The 21,576-nt window shown below is 48.8% G+C and overlaps 1 protein-coding gene across 1 annotated transcript; it reads right to left on the reverse strand.

The window, feature by feature from the left end:
* Window positions 1-2,589: 2,589 nt before the first annotated feature.
* On the reverse strand, window positions 2,590-15,829 carry LOC144143505 (tubulin beta-4B chain-like). Its single transcript, XM_077675281.1, has 6 exons — window positions 15,671-15,829; window positions 7,527-7,635; window positions 7,152-7,262; window positions 5,492-5,936; window positions 3,531-3,967; window positions 2,590-3,020 (listed from the first exon to the last, which is right to left on the reverse strand). The coding sequence occupies exons 1-6, from the start codon at window positions 15,725-15,727 to the stop codon at window positions 2,839-2,841; spliced, it is 1,341 nt and encodes a 446-aa protein (XP_077531407.1). The 5' UTR covers window positions 15,728-15,829; the 3' UTR covers window positions 2,590-2,838.
* Window positions 15,830-21,576: the final 5,747 nt, after the last annotated feature.

Genomic DNA, 21,576 nt, shown 5'->3' on the forward strand with positions numbered 1-21,576 from the left:
TCCCGTTTATCCTGACGCCTCACAAACTTGCCTCTACCAAACCATCCGCACCCTGCCCTCTCTACTGGCGGAGCTCACAGCCATCCGGGATGGCCTTCAGGCACTAACGCCGGCCCTACAGCGCGCCCCCGTGGGTTCTATCTTACATCTTTATACGGACTCCACCGCGGCGATACGGGATTTACGCCAAGTATCGAACAATTGTACCATTTCAAGGGACATCCACACACTACTAGACACGTACCCCTGCCCTCTCATGCTGGTGTGGGTTAGGCGGAATTCGCTCCCCGCTCACATTGCAATGGATATGGCTTGTCACCCGAGGTATATTCCTCAGCTGCTGCCAATGTTAAGAACCGGTCCGAAAGAAAACTTTCTCCAACGGAAGGACGATCTGCGTCGCGCCACACGTGCCCTCATCCCCCCGTGTGGAACGGACCTCCCCAGTAGACTTGCTCGCTGGGAAGAGGTTTTGCTGCGCAGACTTCACGTTGGAGTGGCGCTTTCACCTGCTGTGGCCCGGGCGTGGCCACCACGCTACCATGCCCCGTTCGACAACACCTGCCCCTTCTGCACAGCTCCAGCCGCACAAGCTGACACGGACCATCTCATATGGGCGTATCCTTCACTGGCCTCAGCCAGAAAGCGACACCTGAGGGGCACAGGCCTCCATCCTGGAAGACCCCCCGACCTTCAGCGGTGGCTCTGGGGACCCCACCATCGCTCCCTTCTTGACTTCCTTCGAGAGACCGGTGCCCATGTATATTTGTAAATAAGTTATTTTTATGCCAACGGGCATTCTATCGCAAAAAAAAAACTCCCGAGAGGACAAAAGCTTCAATAATCGAAAGGTACCGGATTCTTTTAGGCCTCGCTTCTTGGTGGAAACTCGCCTGATCATGTGTATGATTAGATTAATGCTGTTTTTGAGGCGCTGCAAGGAGACGTCACTCTTGGTGTTGGCCTGGAAATGTAGGCCCAGGATCTTGATGCTGGGGTTTGGAGTGATGGCCTGGTCATCAAAGAGTATTTTAATGTATTCTTTGACTTGGCGTGAGGGCGGACGACAAGGAGCTGTGATTTTTTACGTGAACACTGGAGGCCACAGGCTTTAGCACATTGGCGTACTAAAAGTGAGATTCCATGGATTGGTGTGAGCTTCCTTTAATTTTTGTAACTCTTAGCACATGAGCAAGGCGCGCACAGGGCCGCTAGACGGGCGTGAGTGGTCGTGTGACGCTTTCACGTGGCATTCAGCGAGAAGGCGGGGGGTAAACCGTAGATGTGCTTGGTGAGTACACCATTTGTCTTCCCGTGTTCGCGTGGGCTCGTAGCTGAATCGGTGAGACAACGGGCTCTCGCTTTGTTAGTCTATTAGTTCCAGGTTCGATTCCCGGCGGTGCCACTAAATTGTTTTATTTGTTCGCTGGAGTTTTCTGGTGACACCAACGGTCGCGAAAGAACCCTTGGGGGGTAGAGGTAGAAAGCTTTGCTTTAAAATTGGATTTTTTTGTTGTTGTAGTGCTGAACTATTCTAAGACTCTTTGGGAATGTCTCCACGAAGTGGCATCCTCAGATGCGCAGCAGAAGTCATATAAAAATGGTGGCAAACACGCCCTATGTGGCCCCACCTAGTCACTGCAAGAATTCGTGTGACGCACATCTTATTTACATTGTTATTTTTTGTTTGATAGCGTGATAACGTTTATTTTTATAATTACTTACAAATGTAGCCTACACTGGAATGTTTCTGTAGTTCACTGTATGCCGCGATGGTGGTGCGTTGGTTGAAAAAGCATTGCGCATGCATTGCGAAACGTTTGTTTACATCAGGTCGGTCACCTATGATGCTGTTTGCGCGCGCGTAATTGGTTTCTTTTTCGACATAGAGCGATCTTTTAGGCTTGGAGTACACCGTGCTAGTAGCATTTGCTCGCTTTTGTCAGAATCCGCGCGACATGCGACAATTCGGCATTTTCTCTTTGTCTACTTGAGTTTCCGAAACCATTTTTTGGGGAGTTCCTTATCAATGCTGTAACACATTCTGAACCAGAATAAGCTGGTTATTTTATTCATTTTTCTCTAAAAAACCACAAAATTTGTGTTAGTGCTGCACACTTTTTTTTAAATCAACGGTTAATATTTTGGCTCAGAGGAAAGCCTGAGGTATTTAACACAAAATGTTTCAGCCATTTACCTGCTGAAACATTTCTGCAGAAATGTACCCCAGGCGGATAAAAAATTTGAAGATTTTTATTTTAAAAACAAATAAATATTTCTGTATGAAATTCTGCGCAAGTTTAGTATGCGCTTATTTTACGTACTCTCCAAAACTTCAAGTCGATTGGTCAAAAAGCAGCGAAGTTAGCTGGAGACGAAGTTTTTTTTTTTTTTTTCCCTAAATGTTCCTGGGGGAGCTTCTGGATACGAAGTACGAGACTCAAGGGGTGTTTTGAAGTCATGCGGTGTCGGTAAAACCGAAGAAGCTGCCTACACAGGCAACGGTTCTTGAATACTTTCCCTGGAAACTAGGCTATTGCAGTGGACTGCTATGGATTTGTAATGGTCACATAAATACTGACATTAGGGTGAAGTGGTGGAACAAAATTTATTTCCTCGAAGGTAAAGTGTACGCGGAGAAAAAGGCAAAAGAGGACACAAAAAAACAGAAGACAGGAAATACCAAAAAAATTAGGCCCGAAAGAACAAGGAAGAGAAGTGAAAGGAAACACACGGGTTTAAAAAAAGCAGGCACGAAAGCAGAACGAGCGGAAGAGGGAAAAAAATAAATAAAGGAAACACACGGGTTAATTAAAACAAAGCGGAACGTGGAGGCGTTCAGGCATTGAGGTCATGCTCCGGCACGTCTTCGAACTCTCCTTCCTCGTCGGCCGTCGCCTCCTGGTACTGCTGGTACTCGGAGACCAGGTCATTCATGTTGGACTCGGCCTCGGTGAACTCCATCTCGTCCATGCCCTCTCCGGTGTACCAGTGGAGGAAGGCCTTGCGCCGGAACATGGCTGCGCAGAGAATACGGAAAAGGTGAGACGGGTCACCACACAATCAAGGACTGAGTGCACACTCAAGTACCTCCTCTAGGGAAAAGTCCCTCCTGGGAAAAGGAACCAGAGTGAAATCTCAAGGCTACACAAATATCGCAATTGAATCCCCACGTGGTAAAAATTATTCCGGGCCCATTAATAGCGCCTCGTAACACCCTGTAGCTTCCGCTCGTAAAACACCAGAAATTGGGAGTAGCATTGGTGGAAAGCGTAGTTCCGAAGCACGCCTGGAGAACTAAATACGCGTGGATCAGTAGCATTTAACTTATAGCAGACATTTTAACTATTACGTTACCTTTGAGAATGCTCGCCTGTACAGGCTTTGTACAAACCAGTTATGCTAAACAGTGTACACACACAAACGCTGGGTAAAATTTCCACGACGGCAAACATGCGCACTTGTCTAAGTTTCATACACCACATAGCCACGTCAAGTTCGGAAGCCATTCAAAGGAATCCAGGACGTACCAGTGAACTGCTCCGAGATGCGCTTGAAGAGCTCTTGAATGGCAGTGCTGTTGCCAATGAAGGTAGCCGACATCTTCAGGCCACGAGGCGGAATGTCGCAGACAGCTGTCTTGACGTTGTTGGGGATCCACTCCACGAAGTACGGGGAGTTTTTGTTCTGGACATTGAGCATTTGTTCGTCCACCTCCCGCATGGACATGAGGCCACGGAAGATGGCCGCCACGGCGAGGTACCGGCCGTGTCGAGGGTCGCACGCCGCCATCATGTTCTTGGCATCGAACATCTGCTGAGTGAGCTCGGCAACAGACAGCGCCCGGTACTGCTGTGCACCCCTGGCAGTCAGTGGAGCGAAGCCTGGCATGAAGAAATGGAGCCGCGGGAAGGGGACCATGTTCACGGCCAGCTTGCGCAGGTCAGCGTTGAGTTGTCCAGGGAATCTGCGTGCGTGAAAGGGAAGAAGGCAAAGCTGAGATACGAAGATTGAAATAAAAAAAATGGCTCCAATCCACGCTGGGATGGGGTTAGAAAGCGACGCTGTAAACGACACCCACAACAATTGCCCATGCGTAACACACGTGGCTCTACGAAGAGTGAAATCAGATTCTGCCAGCCGTTACCCGAAATTCGCGGGGCCGGCCGTGCGTCGGCACAAATAAAACGGAGAGGAGCGTCTTTGGAAGGGTGAGACAACAGAAGCTAGCCATCGTGATGTGCTAGCTCGGGGCTACACCACCGCGCGGCACAAGCGCAGACACCGAAAAAATTCGGCATGTGAGCTTAGAGATTCGCATTTATAACGATTTAAGCTTAGGGAACTTTTACAATCGCTATTTATCAGAACGGGTTGCTCCTTTTGCACTTTAATACCTGCTAAAACACAACCAAATTGGTCTTCAAGTGCGCAAAAGGTAGCGTTTCTCTAGCGGCCAGATGTCTCTACATTTTGTTTTCCCGCCCTGCAAACTAGTCGTTAACGTATCTTTGCTGTACAACAACAAGTCCGACCGGTTACCCAGGAGGTGGTATTGAACAAGTTAATCAAGCCGTGCGTAGGAAGCGCGCAATAACGGGAACTTGCGCCAGGACGGGCCCAAAACAACCGTCGCTGAAGCAGACGACAAAGCCGCCCCGCCGAGAGAGAGAGAGAGAGAGAGATAGAGATAGAGAGAGAGAGAGAGATAGAGAGAGAGAGAGAGAGATAGAGAGAGAGAGATAGAGAGAGAGAGAGAGATAGAGAGAGAGAGAAAGAGAGAGAGAGACCACTTTATTTGGAACTCGGGTTTTAGGGAGGCGGAGTGGCAGTGGCCTAGAGGGCCGCCGCGACGTCTAGGGCCCGAGCAGTCGAGGTCCGAGCACCTCAGAGCCTGTTCCCAGAGGGTTGGGAGGGTAGAGGGGGGAAAGGGACGCGTGCACGTTCGCAGAGTGAGTGCTAGAGAGTGTCCGGCGCGTCACACAATTAAGGGACAGTTGGGAGAGGAAAATAGGTGAGGGTACGTATGCACTAATAGAGTGCGGTGGGGAAAGGAGTGCGTCTGAAGAAGACGCCACATGTGGGCACCATCGGCTGTGAGGGAGGGGTGAGGAGGGAAAAGTTGTCTGTGAAGGAGGCGGTAATGTTCGGTGATGTCTTAGTATGTGCAGCAGTATGTGAATGTGACATCTCGGGAACGCCGCGTTTAGGTGTAAAAGAAGCGCCTGCCCGGGGTGTCAAAGCTCGGGCTTGGTGGCCGTCTCGCCGACGCGCCCGCCGGTGTGTGCAAGAACCTGCGCGCGGGGAACGATGGATAACCATTCGCCGTGCCATCTACACTATGCTCCGTGAGCGAAAAGCGCCCTCCAATTCCCGATCCGCGTTGGGAGTTTCTTGTCACGCACGCCACGAAGACACCGTTGGCTGGTAAAGGTAGAAATCTTTGCTTTAAAAGGAAGGACTTAACCGAAGCATCAACAGGGGGACCTACCGGAGGCACGTAGTGACACCCGACATGGTGGCAGAGACGAGATGGTTCAGGTCACCGTAAGTGGGCGTGGTCAGCTTCAGCGTGCGGAAGCAGATGTCGTAGAGGGCCTCATTGTCGATGCAGAAGGTCTCATCGGTGTTCTCGACCAGCTGGTGCACCGACAGGGTGGCGTTGTAGGGCTCCACGACCGTGTCCGAGACCTTGGGAGAGGGGACAACGCTAAAGCTGTTCATGATTCTGTCTGGGTACTCTTCCCGGATCTTCGAGATGATCAGGGTGCCCATGCCCGAGCCGGTACCTCCTCCGAGGGAATGGGTGAGCTGGAAGCCCTGCAGGCAGTCGCACGCTTCGGCCTCTCTCCGCACTCGGTCGAACACAGAGTCCACCAGCTCTGCTCCCTCGGTGTAGTGGCCCTTGGCCCAGTTGTTGCCGGCACCGCTCTGACCTGCAAGGCCGGGATGAGTAGGCTCTTCAAATGGGACGCAACAATACCAAATGTCTGCAGCTTGCACACATGAAGGACCTAGAGAGAGGACAACGTTTGTGAAGCACGGAAGAGCAGATAGCGGCTACCTGATCAATAAAGAACACCGTTCGAAACAAAGCCGTGCTATCACAGGGTATAACAAACAACTGAGTGGGAGATGTGAAACCGGAGAGTGGGAAAGTACAAGGGCTGAGGCAAAATTTGAAATTCAGGTTGATAATCGCCGACATTTCATCATTATCTGCAGGGCAAATGCCTCTCCCATAGATCTCCAATTCTCCCGGTTCTGTGCTAACTGCGACCTATTTATCCCCGAAAACTTCTTGATCTCATCTCCCTATCTAACGTTCTTCCACCCCCTGCCACACTTGCCTTCTCTAGGGATCCACTTAATGACCAATGGTTATCTTGCCTTTCTTAATGTCTACTAATATGACTAACACGTGAATGTTCCCTGACCCACTCCGCTCTCTTGTCCCTTAATGGTACACCTATCTTCCGCCCCAATGCTCGCCGAGTCGCCCTCACTTTAAGTTGAATCCATTTAGTGACCCTCCAAGTTTCTGCCACGTAAATGAGTACCGGTAAAATGCAGCTGTCATAACTTCTCTTTCAGGGGCAATGGTAGGCTGCCATTCATTATCTGAGAATGTCTGCCGTATGCACTCCACCCCATTCTTATCCTAATCTCGGCCTCATGTTTGGGATCCGGGGGTCACAACTTGGCCCAAGTAGATATATTCGCTTACCCCTTCCACTGCCTCGCCACCTATCTCAACTTGCTGTGCTGTCCCGAGGTTATTGATCATTACTTTATTTTTCTGCGTTTTAATTTCCAGGCCCACGGTTCTACTATTTGTCCAGTGCGGTAAGCATGCTTTGCAAAACGTCCCCCGAGTTACTTGGCAAGGCAACGTCATCAGAAAATCAGAGGTTACAAATGTATTCTCCATTAACCCTTACTCCCACCTGTTCCCAATCCATGAATACCTCTTGTAAATATGCGGTGAATAACATTGGAGAGATTGTGTCTCCTCCTCTGACGGCCCTCCTACAGGCATTTTACTGCTCTCCTTATGGAGGACAATGGTAGCTGGCATAATTTAATAGGTAGTACTTGATTTGGCCCATCTGACCAGCAATGACAGCGAGGGTAATGAGGGGAGTACTCACCGAAGACGAAGTTGTCGGGTCTGTAGAGCTGGCCATACGGTCCAGACCGGACGGAGTCCATGGTGCCGGGCTCCAAGTCCACCAGGATGGCCCGAGGCACGTATTTGCCTTCTGAAAGAAGGCAACAGAGGCGCGGTCAGCTCAAAACATAAAAGCGCTCGCCACAAGCACTGCCGGGGTAAGTATTCAAAATATATGATAAATAGATCTGGTCAGGGCATTCAGTCCTTAGCAGAAGGACAGTAGATTCGAGTATGCTGGGCGCTACTTTAGTACCCATGATATTATGCAATTTTAATCTGTCAACATCGGGGAGCAGCGGTGGTTATCCCGCTATATACGCTGCCCATGAGGATATTACACATGAACCTTTACCGGAGGCCTCATTGTAGTAGACGTTGAGGCGCTCGAGCTGAAGCTCCGAGTCTCCGTGGTAACTCCCAGTGTAGTCGATGCCGTGCTCCTCGGAAATAACCTCCCAGAACTGCAGATAAAGAAAATGGTGTGGGAAGAGGTTTAAGTGCACTGCAGAAGTGCGAAGGGGGCTCAGTTCATCAGATAAAGGCAGGGCTGAATAGTGAACAAAAAGGTGAAGTGTTACAAGAAAGTTATGCATAATCAGACAAATTTCAACTATTTGCAGCTTTTGTAACCACTGCGCGGTCTGGTAGCTGGTGAAGTAGAACAGCTTCACCAGCCGCCTGCCCTGCGGCGACAGAGTTTCAGTCTAGCGTGCGACACTGTTACAGTACCGTTTTCCAGAGTACCGGGATCCGACTGGCCATGTGGGCATTCCTTACGGTAGGGTGACATACCCCTGCTACACTAGCGTCCGAATGTCATTTGAACCCAATGTCACTTGACGCAAATGAGAAGTTGTGCTGCGCCAGTTGGTTTTGAAATGCCATTCGGCTCAAATGACATTCGAGCCAACTGAGCACCCAGATAGCCATTTGGGCGCTCAAATGCCATTTCTAGCGCTCTCGCGCACAGCGTTCCGTCAGCATAAACAAATACATTACTGGCGTGCTTAAAACAAACAAAATATTCGTAATTTTGGGGCTTTGATTACTTCTACTTAACTTAAATGTCAAGATGTCAACCGACTTGCCTGTGTTCGACTTGTTTACCCTACCCTTCACTAACCTAGTGGATGATCCCCCCCCCCCCCCCCCGGTTTTAAACTCCCATCTTCGGAACTAAACGCCTCGTCCGAAACTTGACAAGCTACTTCAATCGCAAGCAAATCGAGCAACAACATTGTGCGTGATTAGCTTTGAGACTAATATAAGAGATGTCGCTACGTACACCATGGCGGCCGGAATGCGCAAACCGCAAGCGCTGTGCTAAAACGTGGCTTACCGTGTTCAGCGGTAAACGAAAACTCCGGCTACCGGTAAGTCATCACCTGTAGACCGCTATCTAATGAGTAGAATTGGAATCACGGTAAGTTGGAATTTTCGCCCGCGCAATTTTTAGGCAGGAAATGAGTGAAATTTGTATTACAAATAACCTACACTACCTTGCCAAGCCCAAATTCCGAGGCGCATATTTCTACGCGGCTTGTTTTTTTTATGTACTCTGGAACACTATTGTATGCTCGTGTCAATACGCTTTTTCATTGCGCATTCCGTACATGATGCCAATAAAGTTCATTGTTCAAAAGCACTTTGCGAGCTCAAATCTAGCGACTATTTAAAGGAGTACTGACACTAAATTTCTCGCTAAAGAATACCTATTGGCCCAGTAATTACGAAAATGGAACCGAAAGCCGTCAGCCGCCAACTCAGAATTATAGCCCGTTTATTGCAACCAGTTTCAAATTCGGTCGCCGCGCGGGAAAATGGCCGTTCGGAGGCCAGCCTGCAAGCGGGCCAGTCTGACGTCACGGTTTCACCCGTGACGTCAGGGACGTTCGCCGCATCGTCTGCTACGATTGCACATGGTCCGCACTCGCCCCAGCAGTCGACATGTCTGAATAGACAGACTCGGATGAGTCGCTGCCACCCGACAGACAGAGCAACTTTATTTGGCCAGGCGATTAGGCCGGCGATGTCTTCGCCGTCGTCCGATTTTAAAGCAAAGCTTTTAACCCCTACCCCCCAAGGGTTCTTTCGCGACCGTTGGTGTCACCAGAAAACTCCAGCGAACAAATAAAAGAATTTAGTGGCACCGCCGGGAATCGAACCTGGAACTAATAGACTACCAAAGCGAGAGCCCGTTGTCTCACCGATTCAGCTACGAGCCCACGCGAACACGGGAAGACAAATGGTGTACTCACCAAGCACATCTAAGGGTTTACCCTTTGCGTTCTCGCTGAATGCCACGTGAAAGCGTCACGCGACCCCTCACGCTTTTCTAGCGGCCCTGTGCGCACCTTGCTCATGTGCTAAGAGTTACAAAAATTAAAGGAAGCTCACACCAATGCATGGCGTCTCACTTCTAGTACGCCAATGTGCTAAAGCCTGTGGCCACGTAAAAAATGACAGCTCCTTGTCCGCCCTCACGCCAAATCAAGGAATACATTCAAATACTCCTTGAAGGCCAGGCCATCACTCCAAGCCCCAGCATCAAGATCCTGGGCCTATATCTCGAGGCTAACACCAAGAGTGACGTCTCCTTGCAGCGCTTCAAAAACAGCATCAATCAAATCATACGCATGATCAGGCCAGTTGCCACCAAGAAGCGAGGCCTAAAGGAATCCGGTACCTTTCGATTAATTGAAGGTTTTGTCTTCTCGAGAGTCACTTACGTCAACCCCCTGTCTCCTTTTCGACAAGGAAGACAGATACTTTATAATAATGATTAGAAAGGCGGTCGAGCAGGCCATTGGTCTTCTCGTGAGTGCGTCCACACAGAGGCTGCTTAGCACGGGGCTCCACAACACGGTGGAAGAGCTGATAGAAGGCCATCTTTCTAACCAGAAGGTCCGACTCAGAACTGCGGTGGGCAACCGCATGCTTCATCAGACTGGCTGGGCAGCCTAGAATGTCACTCCGCTTGACATACTCCCAGACTCTTGGTGACTAAAACTAAAGATGCTCCCTTTGCTTCGAAATATGAACCCCTCACATGACGAGGGTCACCGAAAAGCACGGGCTCAAGCACTGAACACGAACCTCGGTGGGGACCATGCAGTTATCTACACAGACGCCTCCAAATATCGAGGGCAGCAATACGCCATCGTCGTGGCTACCTCCAGGACCAACCTCCTTGCGTGTACGTCGCTTAGGACCCAAGAAATGACGGCAGCAGTAGAGGCAGCCATCATCTTGGCTCTCACTCAACCAGGGGTTCGGAGGGTAGTCACCGATTTCCAGCAAGCCTACTCGCATTACCAGTCGGGTTGGGTGTCCTGACCTGCACTGCGCGTGCTCAAAAACGTCTCCCAAAACGGTTCCATTCAGCTCATCTGGACACCCCCTTACGCTTCAATGGAGGGCAACAAATACGTGCACCCAACAAGCCTTTATTTTTACCTCCCGTGCTATGGAGCTGCACGAGGACAGTCACCCACTTGCCACGTTCAGGGAGATAACCCAGCATCATCGCCTTCTGAGACAGACCGTACCTTCGCCTTACCCTGACCTTTCAGGAGAGCAACAAACTATCCTACGGCTCATACAATCCGGGCTCCTTCCCACAGCCTACGCGTCTTCACGTAATGCATCCGAATCGCTATGACGCGGAATGTAAATTTTGCTCAGAAGTAGGAACACTTCGCCCCGTAATAGGGGTGTGCGACTTTAGCCCTGAGCACCCTCCCCTCCTTCCGTCAACTACCCAACAAGAGCAATAGGAGATGCTGCTGTGCCTATCCTCTCTACCTACCCAGCTTCAGCGGGTGGACGAAACACATGCCGCGCGGACTGCATATGGGCCCCATAGAAGAAGGAATCACTCCCCAGGGCTGCACTCTGGGCCATTCAGAAATCTGAACAGAAGTATTTCTTCCTTCTCATCCTCCTCCTCTGCCGCAAATCTCGTCGCCTCCGTCCGCGGCGCAGAGACGGAGAAGTCAGATCGTGTAACACCGGGTTGGAGCTTACTTTAATCTTATAAAAAAAGTTTCCACTGTTGTGCTACACCAATGCAACTCAACCAAACGCCGTTCATGCATCATGCATTGATTTAACCTTACCAAGAATGTCTCTTTGAAGTAATAAATGGTTTGGTTAAGTGCATTTCACTTCTCTTTGGTTTTACTATTTGTAGAGCGATGTGAGGGAATTAAAGTGACATCGCATGGGTAATCGTTATGGGTGCCATTTACAGCTTTGCTTTCCAACCACATTCACGATTTTTAATATTACGGCGGCTCGAACCGGCGCAGACCGTGATAGCAACAGCTTGTCGCCACTCTTATAATCAATCTGATCGCGAGAAAGTAGATGTCAGTGTGGTGAAAAATTGTGCTAGGGGTTGTTATCAACGCTGAATTTAAAAGCGGCGTTCAGATATTTGCCGCGATGGTAAGCCTACGTTGACCGGCAGCGGAGGTTCGGCGCTCCGACCCAGAACTGCCGGCACCGCGGTGCGGCCGAAAGATGGCGCCACCTGCGCGCTAGAATCAAAACCACGACCGGATAGCCGGTCAGAGCCGGTCGTGATCAAAACAGGCCACGACAGATGTCTTGGTCACCGATCGCTGAAACGGCAGTTATCGCCTAAATAAAGCTCAGTATGCGAAAAAGGGGGATGAAAAGTTGTGTAAGGGATGGTAATTCGTAGTTTTACAGATACTGGCGATCAAATATTCGCCACGATACATCCTCCCTGTTCTGTGACGATACTAAGCCTGAAGTTCCTAACACCCAAGCTGACCCGAGCAACGCCGAGCCCGCTGGCTTGGGCGACAGTTCTTGCGGCCGCCGCCACGCACGAACTCAGTCCACGTTTAGCGCTGCATGTCGTCGCGTGGAAAATAATGCATCTTGGCGTCGTCGTCGATTTGCTCGGACAGGCTTCCACGAGCAGTACTTCGCATTCCGCGAGCTTGCCATAGAACAAATTGGGCGAACTCAGCGACGCGCACCGCCGCGGGGCGCGTCGACATCGCGCACCGCGCAGTTTTCGCCACCAGTGCAAGGGAACACCATGCGCCGGCCACGAACTGAAGAGCAAAGACGTCGAACACGCAAAGTGCGCAAAGTTTACAAGCATTGCTCACACAGCTACACCCGTACGTCTCCTGCCCAAACGAATACCACCGACAACAGCAGCGCAGGATATCGTTTCCGGTTCCGAAAACGACTATATGACGTCACCCTGAACCGGCCAGACACGCCGGCCGATGTTTCGTCACGCCGAAAGCGATTTCGCTAGTGCTGCCGATTTGTGGAAGCTCGCGGCCGGGACAATCAAAATCGACTTTAAATGAGATTCCGGCCTCGGATCGCTGCAAACATTTCTGTGAGGCATCTGTACAAACTAATGAAGCCAATTATATCATTTTTAGGCGTAAAAATTTGGTGTCAGTACTCCTTTAAGGCAGGCGAGGCTTAGCACGAGTATAGGGAAGGTCATTTCGCTTGCTCGTCTGGGAAACGTAATTGTCAAGCTCCTGCGCATTATTGAGCAAGAAAAAAATTACGGTGTTATAACGATTTCAGGTGAAACTTTCGGGAAATCTGCATTATTGTGGAAATGTCATGGGGTATACGTTTTGATATTTCCCGTAACTCTTGTATTTATTTTTGTCTTTCAAAATTTCGTTCGACTAATTGTCTATTTACGTTATTCTAACAATTACATTTAGAACTCTGGCGAAATCTGCATTCTTGTGGATATGCAGGGCATTACACGTTCTTGGCTGTGAAACTACTCAGCAAATAATGCTACGCATTAAAACGCGTAAACATCAACGAAGAATAATTTGATTGGCTGTGCCGCCGCCTTTGCCGAAATCAAGACGTGAGGGTACAAGTCGTCTGCTCAGGAAGCTCGCTATCAACGGTAACGCATGTGACGGTAAGTTACCGTTCGCGAGAACTTCACGCGCACGTGCAGACGCCTCCCGCACGCACGGTAGACGGTAACGTAAACGCGGTAACGATACGCTTAAACTCTACTGCCAGCAGTGCTGATCACTATGCTGTACAGCTGAGATCCTTGTCATTCCCTTGCGCCACCCGACGATACGTGGGGGGCGATTTACACGTGGTAGGAATACAGGCAACGACGGTTTGAAGGGTGCACAGCTGTAGAAAACATGCCTGAACAGTCAAAATCACGAAGCACCTACCCGAAATAAAAATTAGCAGTGGCTCGCTCGGCTATGCCAGGATATACGCAGCGTGAGCCAAGGTTCAGCTGGTTATTCTTAGCTTTCCTGGTTGTCTAGGATTAGCTTGAGTATCATGCTTACTGCTGCTTCGATTACACACGCACGGTATACGCATTATGTGACACACGTATCTTTATCAAGCGGCTCCGGCGCAGCGTCACCAATCTCCCCAGAGCTAAGCTGGTGCCACAGGCGCACGCCGATGTTGCTGCGACGCACGAGCCATCGGTTCCATACCCACCCACCCCTCGCATGATCTTCAAGTGGACCGGGCCGCCACGTGCGGAACGGAGGTCGGCGAAGACGCTGGGCGTGTGGGGTGTGTGAGAGACGCCGGGCAACCAGCAATGTTTTGTGCGGCGTGTGACGTCACTACTCCTCGTGCATGCCCAGCACGGCTATCCAGGAGCCGCGCGAAACTCAACCTCGGCCAGTGTAGCTCACGCTACAAAAAGCAGCAAGAGCAGTGATAAAATAGAAAGTCTGACAAAGACGTTAGCTGTAAGCGCACGTCCGAGCTTGATTGATAATGAGGCTTAACGCACCGACGCTGCACAGGCGCAATGAGGTGCACGGTAGTGGAGGGCCCGGGAGTAATTCTGACCACCTCGGCCTCTTTATCGTGCGCCGAAATCTAGAACACGCGGGCACTCACGGGGGATCGCAATATTCTTCCAACACGGCATGCTGGTTCCAGTAGTGCAAAAACAGATGTTAAATAACACACGCGCAAAAGGTTCGCAGCCCGCCTGCTTATGTGGTTCGAAATAATTACGCTACAAACGTCGAGGGTGTCAATGAAGCACGCTAGCTGCACGCAGTGAATAATACCGCCTGCGCACAGCACCGAGGTGGGTATCAACGCTGAGAAAAGCATTTTTCCGCCAAAATATTTACTTGGATCCAGTTTGCAAAAGAAATAATAAACATTGCAATTTCCTTAAGTTCGGGTAACAGGCACGTTGTGCATGGAAAAAGTACGCAATTTCGGATATAAAATGACCAAACCAAAATGTCGAATCGCGGAGCTTGGTAGAAAGAAGTCCAGTTAAACAGAGGAGAAATAAAATACGGCTTGGGCGCAGACAAGCCAAGAATAAAAACTGCGCTGCAAAAATTAGAAGTTCACCGGTTTATCTAAACGAAACAGGTTTAGCTTGCGAAAACTTAAAAAATTATTTCAGCTCACCAAGGAAAATCACCGTTGGAAGACCGCAGACGGTACGGCCATTATTGGCCCACTAGAATGAGGAGCCGTCGACGCACTTCGCAGTTAACATTAAGGGTCACTAAATTCGACGTGAACAATCGTACCAGCACTGCCACACAGTCACAACGGCAGCCTCAATGCTTGCACTCGAGCGTGAAGGTAGCCACCATAGCGAAGCTGTGCAACACACTTAAAAAAAATTAGTAATTAACGCGGCCCAGCTGCAGTAGCGGAAGACAAAAAAAAAAAAAAAAAAAAGAAACGCGATCCCGAAAAACGTTGATCCGCTTTAAAGAATCGGAATATATAGCGAGTCCTTGTAGGCACCAAGCCAAGCCGAGTAGCGAACCAAGCCCAGCAGCTGAGCGCGTTTTAAGTTTTGTGCGGTAATGAGAATGGCACACCGCAAACCGAAGCTCTCTCGCGAGGCGATAAGGAATGCGGGAAGCGGCACTGAGAATGGAAATAAGACAAGCATTCTTGAGGAAACAACAGGGAAGGCAAGCTGTTTCGACACTCTGAAAAGGAGGTCAACGAAGACACGGCCGAGTCGCGACAATTCGAACGGCTCACAAACGTTGTCTTGCGCGTGCGAACCACTGGGATTTACAGTGGAAAAGCAAGCGCAAATAAAATAACCGGGAGGGCAGCAATTTGAATAAAAATGCTGCGCGTTACCAAACACGGGCAAAGCCCGTAGCAAAACTTCGCCCCTGTCCCAGCCGCGATATGGCTTTCATGGCAACTATCCCATTGGGGTCATCGCTCCGGCATCGTTAACGGGCGTGGCTAACTACATCGTCCCCTACTCGGAACGTGTGGCAGGAAAATCAGCGTAAATGCGCGCCTGATTACAGCGATCGGGCAAAAAGAAGAACACGCATTGAACTAAGGCGCGAGAAATTACAGCTGATGGCTGCGAAAATGACGTGGCCACGGCGGCTGATTTCACGTTCGGTTAGGCCTAGCAGCCCCACCTTGCGCAGACTTCCCAAAATGCGGCACGAAATAAAGCTGTCTTACCTTGGCTCCTATTTGGTTGCCGCACTGGCCGGCCTGGATATGAACGATTTCGCGCATGCTGGAACCGGCCGGGAGCTTCACACCAAAGGAGGACCACAAAGGCTGGCAGTGACGAGCCCGCGCCAGGCAAAGGTTACGGTGCGAGAGCAACGGCCAGAATGACTGACGGGACAAGGTGGGGTATGCTTCTCACACTCGACACGCGCGTCCGCAGCCAATCGCGGCGAGCTACTCCTAACGCTCTGATTGGCGAGTTTGGTGGCGTGACTATTGCTGTCGAATTTGTTCCACTTGATGACGATGATGGTGGTGGTGTTGCCTTCGAAGTGGTTGGCACTAGTGTCACTAGATAAAAGGCCCTGGGCCACTCTGCCCTGGGCCCTATTCTCGACTGCACAAATTGCCGGCAATTCAGCCAATTTTCCGAAAGTCTTTTCTGATTGGCTTTCAATTTTGGTCACGTGCTTCTGGTTGACAAAGCGGTTGTGTGTGCTGTCGTCATTTTGACGCTTCATGTCGTTTACTTCCATGAGTTCTAAAGTTTGCCTTATTTCTCGTTACTAAAAGCGCATAATTCTTGGCCGGCAATGAAAAACCAGACTAAATGCAGCGGACATGACAACGTAAGCCTCTCTTTGCTATTCAACAACACTACTGCTTATAATACACACCCCCTCTGTGATTGGCTGAGAAGGCGTGACGTAATTTAAACAGGGGCAGTGTCACACTGCCCCTACTTGCATAGTAAGTAGCGGGATCCCAATACTTATTAGAGTATTTGCATGTTAGCATGTTTTAACGGTTTGTTCTGCGCGACGCAAGATGAAGCAGCTATTACGTTGGTGTCTGATTTTTCCGTCTTGTTGCAGAGTCTGTGGCGTCCTAACTTGCTATCTACTTTGCGTACCGTCATACCAGCGCCTTTACTATGATGCGGGTTATACCCCTGTCACACGCGCCAACCTCATGTCATTTTAGACGAATGAGATTCGTTTCAAATGACATTCGTCTGCTGTCACACGGGCTCAGTCTAATGACATTCGCTGCGAATGACATTCGGTACCGAATGAGTCCAGAGAACTCATTCGACTGTGAATTCGGACCAACTGCGTACTCTCAACAGCAGAAGACCAGAAAAAAATATCTTTAAAAAAATAAGAAACTTATTGTTTGCCACTTTTTATTTGATCTTGCCTGTTTTAAAAGCTTTCGCTTGCTTTATTGAGCACTTTGAATGAATTACTTCCGCTTTCAGTGTGACCGCATGGGTTCCCGGCTTTTCCAACTTTCAACCATTTCAACATGGCTGCCGTCGGCATGGGGACGGAAAATGCTCGCGCCCGCAATACCGCGGGAAACCCAAACGAACGCCCGCAATGGTCCGAGAGCGAGACGTTCGCTCGGCGACAGCCTTTTTCACGTCGCTATAGTGCCTAGAATTTCTAGGCACTAGACGTCGCTCATCGCGGCGTCGTCTCCGCGCGCCGCCATGTTTGTGGACAAATTGCGGTATGGATCATGGCGGATCTGCTTGTTATTTGTCTTGGCTTCGTATGACTTATTGCAACAAATTACGGCCTAAAAAGAGTGCGCATAACGCATGCTAAAGCATTTTAGATACTTTTTCTCAAAGTATAAACGCTTATCTGGATTACATCATCATTCCATGCAATTTCGAGTGCGCCAAGTATACTACCGATTGCCATTGACATCACACGTGAATGACATTTGGTTTGTTCGTGTAGCACCTATGCAGAAAACGAATGTCATTTGAAACGAATCTCATTCGTCTAAAATGACATTAGGTTGGCGCGTGTGACAGGGGTATTACTCACAGGCATGTTGCGCGGAGCTTGCTCACAGGTACACGCATTCGAAATGCTAACTTGAATGATTTCAAGTGACCTTATTCGCCCCGAGCACGAACACAGTCGGCCCCTGGCGGCGGCGGGACGAACCGCTCCTAGTGTGGATGGCGCTCTCGCGTCGTCTGCTTTTTCACGTTGCGTGCGTCGCAAGACGCGTGCTGCACACAAGGAGGTTATACAACCTCCTTGGCTGCACACGACAAAACAACCAATATGTGGGCTCGTTTGGCAGTAAGCAATGACATAGTTACCTCTGCTTGCGCATCTCCTCTAGAAACGCAATAATCAGCGGCTGTTGCGGGTTACTGCGCTGGTTTAATTCAAAGAAACATCTTCGCCGTGGTCACCGCTTGAGTGTGCAACGTGTTATAAACATTGCTTCCACACGTTGCACTTTTCGTATTGTTGAGTGCAGTCGTCTGCCGTTTCGGGAACGTCGAAGGGTGCTTTTTGAAGGTGGCGTGGTGATTATTTAAAGGATAAAAGTTTAGTACGCGAAACGGGTAAGAAGCGACAAGACCTGTGCATACGTGGGCAAATTCCACACCCTTGTAAAATTGCGCTGTGTCCTTATAGAAAGAAGAAACAAACAAAAACATTTACACTGCACACGACCCGTGCGCTATCGCCCATACATTACGGGACACGTATTTTACACCCGCAAGCGCCTGTGTCATCGTGTCCATTTTTAGACAGTCGTTGTTTATACTGAGGAGGAGGAATAAACATTTATTCAACTGTATCGAGTAGCTAATTTTACGTATTATTTAAAATACGTTTCTATGGATGCGCAAGAGTATTTAGTGGGATTCTTCGGTAAAATTAAGCAGTTGTGAGTTTGCGTCTGTCATGTGGCATTTCGTGTGTCATGTTCATATATATAATTTTCAAATCCGACATGAATCCCCTCATCCAGAAACGTGTCTCACTCAGCATAACCAAATGCCTAATATGGTCACGTCTTAACCTCTTAAGGTGGACCTAAGTTTAAAGAAAGATGAGAAAACGCGTAATATAATGCACGTTGTTGCCCACATGTGTGAGGGGTGTGTGCCATGACTCGCTGTTTTTTTTTTTTCCACAATGCTTGCTTTCAATACAATTTTGAAAAAGGCGAGCCACAATTCCTGGACAATCCCGGACCAAAGGGGGGTTAATCAGTTTTAAAAACACGTACTGCTTTTTCACCGCTACAGAACACGACGCCTAGTGTAGTTTCGATTGTAAGTAATACTGATAACCATAGTTTGGCTTTTCGCGTTACATGCGTTCTCTTCTCGCTGCTCTTGCAACGTTGGCAGGACCCCCCCCCCCCCCCCCCTCTTCCCGAAAAAAAAACTAAATGCATAGAATTTCATTTTTTAACCAATCCTCAAGAATTAAATGCCAAGACAAAGGCGATATTCAGTTTACAAAACAAAGTAGTTACCGGGAACCAGTTGCGCTGATTCGCAACGAGAAATAAAAAGGAAATATTTTACTACATCTGCAACAGCACAACTTCATTTATTGCCATCTTTAGGGTTCATAAGCGACCTTATAGGCAAGAATGCAAACACATCTCGCTGTTGCAGGCACCTGTTAGATTTTAAAAGGAACGCAAATGGTCAACAGAGCCGCCGTAACAGAAACTTTGTTCTCACTGTGAGGTCCCAGAAGCTTGGTTTGCACACTGGTAAACCTGCTTGTCACTTTGCGAAAACGTAGCTAAACATGAGATGATTGTACTGCGCGCGTTGACAATTCAATTCGCAAGTTCGCTTGCGACGAAAGCCGTAAATAAGTGATCCGAAACCGTTATTAATCAAACCTTCCTTCAGAGTCGTTAAAATTTCATTTAAAAGACCCGTTAGAGCGGTTACATTTATATTTCTGCGCTGATCAAAATTCAGTAATTTTATGTTGCCTTTTGAACACACAAAAAATATCGTAAGCTCTTAGAAAGAATTTCGGGGCAGTTAGTGTTACCATTTCAGGCAGGCCGTACCCAGAGGGGGGGTTTGGGGGTTCAAACCCCTCCCGAAATCTTTTCCAGGCAGCGCGTAAACAATACTTACTGTTGCTTTCAGCAAAACTACCCCCTTCACAAAATTCATAACCCCCCCCCGAAAAAAATTTCATCCCACAAATGCAAGAATGCGTCATGCTACCAGTGAAAGCGATTGAGATTGCCGTTGTAAACTGAATTTCAGAGATCAATGCTTCCTGATTTGTTTCTATTTATGCTTTTATTGAAGGCTCAAAGCCGTAGTCTGGAAAGATCGAGCTTGCTACGAGCCACAGCGTACAAGTTCATTGTCACAATTACGGCCATTCTGAGATTCCCGATGAGTCGTCGCTTTTTTTTGCGTAGTAATGAAAACTGACTGCCGCTTCCATGCTATACATTGAACGTTGAGGAACCGAACTACAGCATACCACTCTTGTTTGCACCTTTCGTGCGCACATACGGCGGGAAAAAGGCACGAAGCGCACCCACTGTGTGCATTCTTACGGGCCGCTCAGCGGAGCATCCACACTAGCAGCGCGACGCTACCGCCACCTACATGTCGAGCTCGCAGTAAATAGGCTCCGGAACGATCGCCGGGTGGCGCTGCACTCTCCCCGGAAGTAGAGTTCCTATATATAGCTCCCGCAGGGAGCTATAGGTAAGGTCCCTAAGGTCCCGTAGGTAAGGTAAGGTCCCGGAGGTAAGGTCCCTAAAATTACTGCTCTGAAACTGCTCCCTCCTTCTCCGCTGCCCTCCTCTTTTTTCTCTCCCCTCACCCGCGGCGCCGCTAGAGTGTACTAGAGGTTTTAGAGTGGCCCGACCGGCCGCCCGGAGAGGTGCTTGTTTCGCGCAGAAAATAGCGGCGGCGCTGTAGTCAACAACAACTGAAAGCGGCGGCTGGCCGCGCGTACGGCCGCGCGCCCAGTCGGGCCAGGAAACGCGGCTTGTTTACGCGCGGAGCGTTCGAAATTTGTTCTCCGGGACGTCCAATTGCTTCAATATACTGTAGGTACAGTGGACTGTTGGTAACGAAATGAAAAATAAACGCTGCAGCTCATTTTGCGCAAGTTTTGCCTTTCCCGCTCGACAACAAGGAAAAATTATGGATTTTTCTTAATTGAGTGCAACATTCTGAGCGGATTGTAAATAAAGTATTTGCATCGACATTTTGGCTATTCCAACTTCCCATAAAAATTTATTTTGCGTGAAATTGCCTGATATGAACCAGTTCATGATTGCTTGATGAGTGTGTCCTTTTTGTGCTGCTTGATGGACATAATCGGTCGACACAAATGACATGAAAAAAATATCAGGACTGGGATGATGGCTTTTCAGAAGAATTTCTTATTTATTGTCTCGCACTTTACGCTCCAACTGCAGTTATGTGGGTTAATATCATGGTTAATATCGTAGGTTGTGTTTGTTTTTTTATTGCGTGAGTTGTTATTTAAGCAGTGGCCCGCTTGCGATAATTAGGGGTCACCTTGGTGTTAATGCTGTCGCCTGTCCGAACAGAAAATTACACGCACAAGGAAGATATCTTTTTAAATAAAAAGGGGATAGCCCAGCTGTTAGCTCAGTTGTCCCAATCACCGTCTTTCACAGAACTATGCCCACAACATTCTATTAATCGCACCACCTTTCACCTGATTCGGTCAAGAAAGGAGTTCAATCAAATTACACAAATTTAATTCACAAGTATGCTGAGAGTATAATTAGACGCACATAAAACTAAAGCAAAGCATAGATAAGAAAATATATTGGCCGCGACAAAAATGAAATATAACACGGGAAATTATACACAAAGTCAAGAAAGCTAACATAAAGGTTCCAATAAACGGAATCAGAACAAAATACACGTTGTGTTTTCATTTTCAATAGCACAGCATATAAAATGTTACGCGGGGAATCATGCACAAAGTCTACACAGGTAACGGTTTAGGAACGACGCTAACAGGGAGATTTAAATTGACATTTTTGGCCAACGCATTTTCATAACTCGCCTGCGATCATTAAGTTTAAGGTTTTGGTCCCGCCTTCGCATGTAA

This window comes from Haemaphysalis longicornis, unplaced genomic scaffold (genome assembly GCF_048455015.1).
Source record: "Haemaphysalis longicornis isolate Haplotype H1 unplaced genomic scaffold, Haemaphysalis longicornis Haplotype H1 scaffold_1, whole genome shotgun sequence".
NCBI lineage: Eukaryota > Metazoa > Arthropoda > Arachnida > Ixodida > Ixodidae > Haemaphysalis > Haemaphysalis longicornis.